Source organism: Arachis hypogaea, chromosome 11 (assembly GCF_003086295.3).
Source record: "Arachis hypogaea cultivar Tifrunner chromosome 11, arahy.Tifrunner.gnm2.J5K5, whole genome shotgun sequence".
NCBI classification, from domain to species: Eukaryota; Viridiplantae; Streptophyta; class Magnoliopsida; order Fabales; family Fabaceae; genus Arachis; species Arachis hypogaea.
This window is the reverse complement of record NC_092046.1, coordinates 137,850,247-137,860,998: the sequence shown is the minus strand read 5'-3', so window position 1 is coordinate 137,860,998 and position 10,752 is coordinate 137,850,247. Positions and strand designations below refer to the sequence as shown.

Here is a 10,752-nt window from a genome sequence, read left to right as displayed (position 1 = left end):
TTCTGCAAATGGCACCATCTTCCTTTTCACGTTGTCCTTCTCATCCAACACCATAACCCGTGGCCTAGTCTACCATGTATAGTTATTCAACAAACATTTATATTACAGTCTTGTTATACATTCAATTTTTTTACAACTAAGTTCAATTAAATTGGTTCAAATATAACAAAAATCACTTTCATTACATGCAGCGTGTACACACGCACGCTTCACTAACGCAAACGAAACATCTACTTCACTGATGTTGCTATCTTCGTGCATCACTTTCTCTTTCTTCTATTGGTGCTGCTTATACGTTGTTGCATTTTGTTTTTGTTTCTTCTCCTCCTTCTCTTTTTCATGTTATTGCAGTCGGTTATTTTTTTTTTTCTTTTTTTTTTATTTTATTTCTCTCAAGTCTCAAGAGACTAAAATAAGAAGAATTATGAGAAAATGAAATAAGAAGAAAAAGATGAAGAAAAAAATATGAAAAAGAAGAATAAAACAAATCAGAAGATGAGGAGGAGGAAGAAGAGTTTTAAATTGTACAGAATTTATCAGAAAGATAACACCGAAATTTCTTAACAATAACACATAAATGTCTTAATTTTTACACCGAAATTTTGCTAAAAAACACAAATATCTTCTTTAATGCCGCATTTTTTCTGTTTTTATTCTTCGTTCTTTCTTTTTTTTTTCTTTTTTGTGTTGTGCTTACTTCTTCTTTTAGTAACATTGCTTTTCATATTAGACTTGAATGAACATGTTTGTACTGTATTGCAATTTTATTTAGTTGAATGAATGTAGATTCATACTTATTGGATTGAATTTTTAGCAAAAATAGACCAAAATTTATTCTCTTTTTTTTTTCTCTTTTTCTTGGTTTTATTCATTTCAAGAAAGTAAAACAAGAATAATTATGAGAAAATGAAATAAGAAGAAGAAGATAAAGAAAAAAAATGAAAAAGAAGAAGATGAAGTAGAAGATGAGAAGGAGGAGGAAGAAGATTTTTGAATTGTGTGCACCTTATTTAAATTTAGAATGCACCGAAATTCCTAAGTGATGACGACACACAAAAAACTCAGTTTAAAACAAGTTTAGACCAGAATGCACCTAAATTAAACTCATAATGCACCTTATTTACAAAAATGCTAGGTGTCCAAGTATTTTGAGTAACCAAGTTTAACCAATTTGTTAAAAATAAAAACTATTCACGCACTCGCCACTTTCTTTTTTAACTTCTTCTTCTTGATGTTGTTGTTGTTGTTTAATTTCTTCTTCTTCTTTTTTTCCTCCTCCTTCTTTATCATCATTATTGTCCTCATTATCATCTTCATCATCTTCTTCTTCTATAAATATTCAAAAAACTAAAGTACAAAAATTTTGATGCATAACACATAAGTTTTGGTGCAGCAAACATTTGTGTACTATGCTTTAAAAATTTGTGTACTATATACAAAAATTTATATCCTAAACCAATGAAGTACATGTAGTATACAAAGTATTGATATATGTGCTTGTTTGGGCGCCATTATTTTGATAAAAAAAAAAATCTTTTTTCAATGAAAAAATATCTTTTTTTTATTTTTTAGCGTGTTTGGCAAATTTCTAGTAGTAAAAGTAAAAGCACTAAAAAAATTAAAAAAACATTTGTTTTGAGAAGTTGTAATTTACATCTTTTTTTAAAAGATCTTTTTCTCTTAAAAAAAAGATGTTTTTCATGTAATAAATAAACAAAAAGTACTTTTATATTGTTATATCCAAACATAATTGATAGATAAAAAGAATTTTTTGCATGAAATACCCAAACATAAAATTACTTTTACTTTTTCATAAAATCTTTTAAAAAAAGATAACTTGAAAAAAGATCTTTTTTTAGAAGTTCACCCAAACAAATTCTATATATCACAGCAAATTACAAACTTAAAAAATTAAGAAATCTAAAGTGGTTCTTTAGTTTCTTAGGTGGTTAAATTCTATTGAAGTAGTAGTTAGTTCCTTGATTTAGTCTTATGTATGTATAAACTTCTTTAGTTGTAAGGAATACAATAGTTTATTTTCATAACTCAATTCCATCTAGTTTTCTTCTACTGTAATCCTTTTTTGCATTTAGTGCACAATTTTATTTTCTCCTTCTATAATCTAAATGCACTATTATTCATTCATGTAACACATAAATTTTGGTGTACAACACAAAATCTTAAGTCATAGAACAAAATTTTGATTTGTACTATAGAAATTTTTAGAGGATTACATAACTAGAATATTGACTCATCCAACTAACAAAATACATTCGTAGTAAAAATTTGTGTGCCATATGTAAAAATCTGTATGCTATATTTCAAAAATTTGTGTACTATGTGCAAAAATATTTGTGCTATATCGATAAGTTTGTGTTATGTGTAAAATTTTATATGTTATGCTTCGAAAATTTGTGTGCTGTTTCAATAAGTTCTTGTGCTATTTAACAAAAATTTGTATGCTGCAAAAAGCGTAAAAAAGAAGGAGTAGTGATGTATACACGCATTTTTTTTACTGAGCTTACACCAACTTTGTTACAAAAAAAACTTGTATACATAGCATCACTTCCTTGTTTAATTCCAGAATGCACCAAAATTAGTTAATAATGACGACGCACAAGCAAATTTTTTCTCCTCCTCCTCCTTCTTCATCATTATCGTCATCTTTTTCTTTTCTTGTTCATTTTCTCCTTATTTTACCTCTCAAGATTCTTCTTATTTTATTCTCTTAACAAGAATAAAAAAAATCAAATAAAAAAGAAAAAGGAACATATAATGCTACAAAATCACTAGGAATAGGAGGAGGAAAAGAAAAAATACAACAACAATAGCAACAATGAAAGAACGACGATGAGAAAAAAACACGCGATAACGATAACGATAATAATAGTGATGATGATGACGATGATGTTGGAGGAGGAGGAAGAGAGAGGAGAATAAAGAGGAGGAATGGAAGGAGAAAAAATTTTAAATGTGAAAAGAATGAGAAAGAGGAGGAGGAGGAGATGGTGGTGGTAACGACGACAATAACAAAAGCGAAAGATGACGAAGAAGGAGAAAGAGGAGAATGTGCGCGACATGGGTGAAGAAGAAGAAGAAGAAGAGCGCGACAGGGTGAAGAACATACGCGCGTAAATTTAAAATATTTTATTAGACTTAGTTAAGTATTTTGTTTGGTTGTAGAATTTTATTATTTATATTATCTGAATAATTTTTTAATAAATTAAAAATGTGTAAAAAAAATAAAGGGCAAAAAACCATATTGAGCCAAAGCAAGAATCTTGTAACCAAAATGCGCCAAATCCAATTTCATTTCAGCAATGAGCCAAAGTGTATTTTAATATAATTCGAACCAAGCTGGTTCGAATTGCACTCCTTCATAATTCGAACCAACATGGTTCGATTTAGTGTTGTACGTATTTGAATAATTCGAACCACTAAGGTTCGAACTCCTCCCATACATAATTCGAACCACTATGGTTCGAACTTCTCTCATACATAATTCGAACCAGGGTGGTTCGAATTATGCTTTGAATTCGATTCCATGTAATTCGAACCAGGCCGGTTCGAATTACTCCTAGTGCACTCCTTCATAATTCGAACCAGGCTGGTTCGAATTAGGTGTGATTCGACTATATAAGGAGTTCGAATCACCCTCATTCGAACCATTATCCCTCCCCCCTACCCCACAAAATCTCAGAGAAAACGACCCAGATTCTCTCCGAGGAAGACCTGAACGGACTACTCTGCTGATGGGGGACGATCCGGCACGATTATATCGGTTGGACGGAGTCGCTCATATAGCCGGGGTCATCAACGACGAGGTTAGTACGGAAATATTTTTGATTCAAGCGTTAGTTGTGCCTTAGTGGTTTTGTATCTTGGTTAGACGGTACTTTATGTTAGTGGTTTATGTAGGTGGTTTAGGTGAGGGGATTATGTAGGTGGTTTATGATAGTGGTTTAAGCTAGCGGTATAAGTTAGTGGTTTATGTTAGTGGTTTAGGGTGGTGGTTTAGGGTAGTGATTTTTGTTAGTGGTTTAAGTCAGTGGTTTTTGGTAGTGGTTTATGTTGGTTGTTTTGTGTTAGCGGTTTTTGTTAGCGGTTTTTGCAAGCGGTTTTTTTATGTGGTTTAGGGTAGTTGTTTAATGCTAGGTGGTTTAAGTAAGCCGGTTTATTGAATTTGTTTCTTGTTAATGGCTCTCGTTAATTGTGGTATATGCTAGCGGTTTAGTTGTGTGGTTTAGGGTTTGTTTTCCAGTTAGTTATCTTTCATGTAATGTTATGCTGTTTAATTTAGCAAAATGGTTAATGTAAACCGGTTTACTGTAAACCGGTTTATGTGAACCGGTTTACTGTAAAACCTGTGTAGTTATATATCTCAGTATGCGGTTCTTTTCATGCGCAGCCCGAGCGATGCATTAGGAGCATGAGGCGGCAGCAGGGCATGCGTCTTGATGACAGATACGTTCCATACTTGCAGATGGCAGGGCTATACCATCTTGCAAGGCTGAACGACCGGTGGTTCCGGCTAGACGAGGCGCTCGTCAGTGCATTCGTGGAGAGATGGCGTCCCGAGACGCACACATTTCATATGCCATTCGGAGAGTGCACGATCACACTCCAGGACGTGGCATACCAGCTGGGTTTGCCAGTCGATGGCCGTTACGTGAGCGGGTGCCTGTCAGAGTTCCATATATACATCGATGGCGGCCGTCCACCCTGGGTCTGGTTCCAGGAGTTGCTAGGAGTTATACCTCCTCCCAGTCAGGTTCAGAAGTACGCAGTGAACTGCAGCTGGTTTCAGGAGACCTTTGGTGAGTGCCCTGAGGATGCAAATGATGACACTGTTCGCCGATATGTCCGTGCGTACATCATGATGTTGCTGGGCACGCAGCTGTTTGCGGACAAGTCTGGCAACCGGATTCACATTAGATGGCTTCCATATGTAGCGAGGCTGGAGGAGCTGGGTACGTACAGCTGGGGTTCGGCAGCACTGGCCTGGTTGTACCGGTGCATGTGCAGAGTGGCAAACAGACATGTTGTGAAGTTAGCGGGCCCGCTCCAGCTATTGCAGTCTTGGATCTTTTGGCGGTTTCCTCAGTTTAGGCCTACAGGATATGAGACGTTCAGCTGGCCGTTGGCGTTGAGGTACTATACTGGGCCTATTCTTTTTCAATATGACTTACAGAATTGCGTGTATGTTAATACTCTATTGCATAATGTAAAGACATATATTAGTATATGTAACTCATGTGTATGGTGCAGATGGGCAGGTTACAACCCTTCCGGTAGCGAGAAGGGTCCGAGAGTGCGGGTGTGGAGGCTTAGGATAGACCGGTTACAGTCCAGGGAGGTTAGTATGCTAATTAATAACTGATGCTCTTTTAGTTAAATATTTTACACTTGGGTCGTACAGTTGCCCTGATAAGGGTGGGTTTGTTCTGCAGTTTATATGGATGCCGTACAGTAGCCCCGACGTACTTCAGGTGTTGCACCCGGAGGTTTTGGAGCCTCGGCACATGGCGGTGTGGCGCTCTGTGACTGCGCTGATCTACTTTGCTGTCATAGAGTGGCATCAGATAGATCGTGTTCTTCCTTAGTTTGGAGGGGTACAGGCCCCTCCGCGTCCCGCCTTGAACATCGACTTTCTGATGTCCAAGGACGGGAGAGGCGGCGATCGATGGTTTCCCTCTTCCATGCCGAAGTGGCATGCATACTGGGACGCTCGTCAGGACAGTGTATTGAGGTTCGACGTTGTTGCCGACCCTGGACCGTCTCATCAGTTCCTTCAGTGGTGGAGTCAGCATGGGAAGAGGTTCTTGGCCCCGGACACTCAGCTGGGGGATCCGAGATCAGTTCCTATACCAGTTGAGGCCTCACAGTGGGGTCCGGGGCGTGTGCCTGACATGGATCCTCCGGATGACGTGCCTGACAGGCGCAGGGTTGAGAGGAGGATGGGTGTAGGGACACGGAGGAGCCAGCGTCAGTGGAGGTGGCCGGATCATACGGCGAGGAGTGGTGCTGACCATGGGGACGACGATGACGACCAGCCTGGCCACGTTGGAGGAGGCACACACGATGGAGGTACTAGTACACACGATGGCGGTCATGGAGGTGAGTGGTATGGCACAGGGCTCGGTGACGGGGCTGACACTGGTGACGTTGGACCTGGATCGGGCCCGCTTGGAGATTACTTCGTTGGTGTGCCAGCGGATGATCAGGCTGAGCAGGGTGGTACACCTTGGCGCATATCAGGATCACAGTGGGCAGACTTTGTTGGGTCAGACTCGTTTGTTGGGGACTTCGGGAGTCCACGCTTCCTAGATGAGATCACCGCCATCATGCAGGGTACGTGACCCCCCGCAGAGCTGGCCAGACCTCAGGGATCCAGACCCCCTTAGATGTTGATCTGAACGAGCCTCCATCCTCATCCGCTGGTCAGCAGTTTCGTCTTGGAGGTACCCCTACATCCGCCTTCACCGCTGCATCAGAGTCTATCGCAGGATCGTCTGCAGCACCGTTGCGTGTTGCGCCACCAGTACAGCCTGCTCCGTAGGAGGAGGAGGATGAGATAGAGGATGAGGAGCCGCATGTCCGTCGAGGTCAGAGGGCACGGGTAGCACGTCGCTGTGGTACTGGTTCGCATCTGTTTAGATGAGTCACATTTCATGTATTTGGTTTCCTCTATTTCAGTCATGTATGATAGTTAGGTGTAGTTTTCTTGTTATGTAGTGCTCTGTTTATGTCTGTTTATGTATTAAATGAAACATGATAAGGTATAATGATTTCGTTTAGTTATTAAAATGAGCATCAACGAGTCCTGTAGCATAACTTGTAATGGAAGACAACATATTCATTACTACTCACAAATACCAAAGTTCAATGCATTAATCTCAACAAGTTAGATATGTGGTCAAGCAATGCATCTAACAAGACAACTTAAATGTAAATAACACTAACAATAACATCATGGAAACTAATTTCGCCCTGTCTGAGACGATCCTACTACCTGTGGGCATCTACGTCTAGTGTGTCCGGGTTGGCGACAAAGGCCACACCGTTTTGGCCTGTTTGGATCTGCCTCATCCATATTCGTCCGTATCCTTGTGGATCTAGGCCTCCCCTCTCTCGCACGCCTTCTGTTTGGGTCCGGAATCACCGTGGGCCCATCGTAGGGTGGCCAGTAGCCCTCCGGGATTGGAGGTGTGAATCCCATCCGATAGACATTGAACACCGACCTAATCTGATAGACGCTATGAACATAGGAGCTCCAGCTCACACGTGCGTAGGCACAGCATGCAAGTGCGTGCTGACACGGGAAATGAAGCGCCTGAAAGTACCCACAGTCACATGTCCGGGAGGCAAGCGAAACTCGGTAAGTACCCAATGAGAAAGTACCAGTCGGAGTGGTCTCCGCTACGGTGAACTCGGAGTTATCACGGTCATACAACGTCACAGTAAAGCACCTGGCCGTCTTCAAGTTGGCCTCAATACACTTCACCAAATGCTGACTGAACTGCTGTCCGGTGCCCATCTGGGCCTCAGCCTCTCGCCCCTTGCGAACAAAGAGTTCGGCCAGCCTACCATATGTTGCCTTCACCAGGGATGCTACAGGAAGATTTCGTACACCCTTGAGGATTGAGTTCACACACTCGGAGATATTCGTCGTCATGTGACCGAATCTCCTCCCCTCATCGCGATGCTGCGTCCACAAGGAGTAATCAATACGGTTCGCCCACTCACACATCGCCGGGTCTTCAGACCGCAGTATGTCAAACCAGTAATCAAACTCAACCTCAGTCTTCGCGTACGCTGCATTCACGAGAAGCCTCCTAGCGTCTTTGCCCTTGAAGGTAAGGGCGAAATTAGCCGCTACGTGTCGTATGCAGAATGCACGGTATGCAGATGGTGGTAACCAACCTCCGTCCGGGGCCTCAAGCGCAGACTTGATGCCGTTGTGCCTATCCGATATAACCAGCAGACCGGGCTGTGGGGTCACGTGCTGCCGAAGGTGAGAGAGAAAGAATGTCCACGACTCCGCATTCTCACCCTCTACTAGTGCGAATGCGACAGGTAGAATGTTGGAGTTCCCGTCCTGTGCAATCGCAATGAGCAACGTTCCCCCATACTTACCATATAGATGTGTGCCGTCAATGCTGACTAGCGGCTTGCAATGCCGGAATGCCTCGATGCACGGAGGGAAAGTCCAGAAAAGTCTGTGGAAATAAGCTTGAGACTCGTCCACCTGTCCTCCAACTATAACCGGGCTCGTCCTGAGGACCGCAACAGTACCAGGCATCGTCAGCTGGACACCCAATACCCACCTAGGTATCTCGCTGTATGACTCATCCCAGTCACCGTAGATGAGGCCGACGGCCTTCTGCTTCGCCATCCAAACCCTCCTGTAAGTCGGCCTAAAACCAAAATGCGCTGCCGTGGCGTTCAGGAGCACCTTGATGCTAACCGATGCGTCAGCCCTAACCATTGGCATAATGAACGCCGAAATCACAGAATGATCCAAACTTCTGTGATCACTTGATATGGATGTGGCCAGGCAAGTGTGAGGGCCATTGTACCGTTTGACCTCCCAAATGCCCTTGCGCTTCCGGAGACTGAGCCGAATCAACCATGTGCACCCATTCCTGAACTCGGAACACTTGCCCACATACCGGCGGTGATCGGACTCCACCACCTTGTACTGTACCCCTCGCCGGATGCTGTAAGTCTTCACACTTAACAGGGCCTCATCTTTATCCTGGAATTGCTGACCAACCTGGAACTCTGTGAGACCAGCAGTCCCTTCCCCATCTCTAGCTCCGAATCCAACAGGGTGCCCTAGCGCACCCTCATGCGTCATGGCGTCCAGGTCCAGCGAAGAAAAATATGGTGGATACTGCTGTGTGCCAGAGCTAGAACCACCGCCAGCCAATGCAGGCCCAGCTGCTACAACCTCGTCCCCGCTATCATCCTCAATCGTTTCGGGCTCAACGTCGTCCTCATCAGGATCACCCAATTCTCCGTCTCCGACGCCAACCGGTGGAACGCCGTGTAAAGCGTTTGGCAGAACATCAAAGGATCATACCTCGTCGCGGACGCCGTCATTCAAATCAACAGCAAATGACGGAGAGGCGACAAGTTGGGCCGCTGGCTCGTAAACTGGGACGGAGGAAGAAGCCACAGCAGCCATCGAACTGGAGCCAGCTGCCGTGGCTACATTGGCGGTATTCCGGTTCGAACCCCCTGAGCTGGATACCACATCAACCAGCTTTGCCAGCAACTCTGGTGTGCGGACCTCCGGAAACTGCCTCCGACAAAGAAACATGACTTGGAGGTCCTCATCACTACCAATCGTGAGACAATCATACTTCACCGTATCGTGCAGGATTGTGACTGGAATGCGATAGAAAAACTTCTTAATCCGCTTCGCACCTTCCAGGCCAAGTTTCATCAGCACAGCTCTAACCAGGTCATCATAGCTTGTCGTTCGATTCACCACAATATAGAGAGGATTCTTATCTGTGAACTTCACTCCGGACCGAGTTTTCCTCTTGATGGATCCTCTGTGGTGTACTAAAACAGCAAAACTCTCCTCTTCACTAGCCATCTTACGTCCTCTAATGAGAGCAAATCACGTTTACAGCGTTTATATAGAGCTCTGACTCCTACTAATTCGAACTAACTTGGTTCGAACCATGATACATGTAATTCGAACCAGGCTGGTTCGAATTACTACAATCAACCTCTCTTTGGTTCGAACAAACCTGGTTCGAACCATGATACATGTAATTCGAACCAGGCTGGTTCGAATTACTACAATCGACCAGTCTCCCCATAATTCGAACCAACCTGGTTCGATTTATTACAATACCCAAATCTCCACATAATTCGAACTCAACCGGTTCGAATTACATGGTCTCCTGGTTCGAACCTAACCGGTTCGAATTATTCACATTTTTTCAGTAGTAGTTCGAACCAAGATGGTTCGAATTACTTGCTAATAGAGTTCGAACCTTGGTGGTTCGATTTATATAAAAATGCCTCTTGACTTATTGCTGAAACAAATTTCTGTTTGGCGTATTTTAGTTAAACTTTTCTGCATGTGGCTTAATATGATTTTTTGCCCAAAAATAAATTTGAATTTAGTCATGATGAGAAATTTCCTACATTCTAAAAGAAAATTATTAAGTTCAAGTTTTACAAATAGTAAAATATATTTTTTATGAATTATGTGAGCATTCTAGGAATAAAATCTGTATGTCAAACTCTTTTTTTAATCTCTACTATATGTAGTAAATATTATTATTGTTAGATGGCAGTCTAATCTTATATACATTTTTAAGTTTTTCAGTTATATATTCATTATTCTGTTTTCTTCTTAATTTATGCATACTATAGTTACAGTTAAAATAATATATAGTATCTAAGAAGAAAATTAAGTTAAAGCAACATGTTATTTTGCCTCTACCTAATTTCAGTAATTTGACTCCCCTCTTGGATCCAAATACTACCTTATATACAATTATTATTGAATTGAAAATTTAAAGACAGTTATTATTATTATAATGAAAAGAAGAAAAACTTAAATAAAATTTTAATCTACGATATATTAATCTTTATTTGGTAGGATAAAATATATCGTAAAAAATTAAAATAAAAAAAAAATATTATTCTAAGAATTTTTGTTTAACTTTTTTAATACATTAAAAAAGTCAAAAAAATTTTATTATTGTCTAATTAAAAAGTATTCTT

The 10,752-nt window shown here is 41.4% G+C and overlaps 1 protein-coding gene across 1 annotated transcript; it reads left to right on the top strand.

Annotated features, from left to right (window-relative positions):
• Positions 1 to 4,594: 4,594 nt before the first annotated feature.
• Positions 4,595 to 5,603, top strand: LOC112721957 (protein MAIN-LIKE 1-like). Its single transcript, XM_025772960.1, has 3 exons — positions 4,595 to 5,151; positions 5,269 to 5,356; positions 5,451 to 5,603. The coding sequence occupies exons 1-3, from the start codon at positions 4,595 to 4,597 to the stop codon at positions 5,601 to 5,603; spliced, it is 798 nt and encodes a 265-aa protein (XP_025628745.1).
• Positions 5,604 to 10,752: the final 5,149 nt, after the last annotated feature.

Excerpts from the sequence above, each read along its gene's own strand:
- LOC112721957 (XM_025772960.1), top strand. The coding sequence starts at position 4,595 with ATGCCATTCGGAGAGTGCACGATCACACTCCAGGACGTGGCATACCAG. Across the intron at positions 5,152-5,268 it reads AGCTGGCCGTTGGCGTTGAG|ATGGGCAGGTTACAACCCTT; the intron begins GTACTATACTGG and ends TGTATGGTGCAG. Across the intron at positions 5,357-5,450 it reads ACCGGTTACAGTCCAGGGAG|TTTATATGGATGCCGTACAG; the intron begins GTTAGTATGCTA and ends TTTGTTCTGCAG.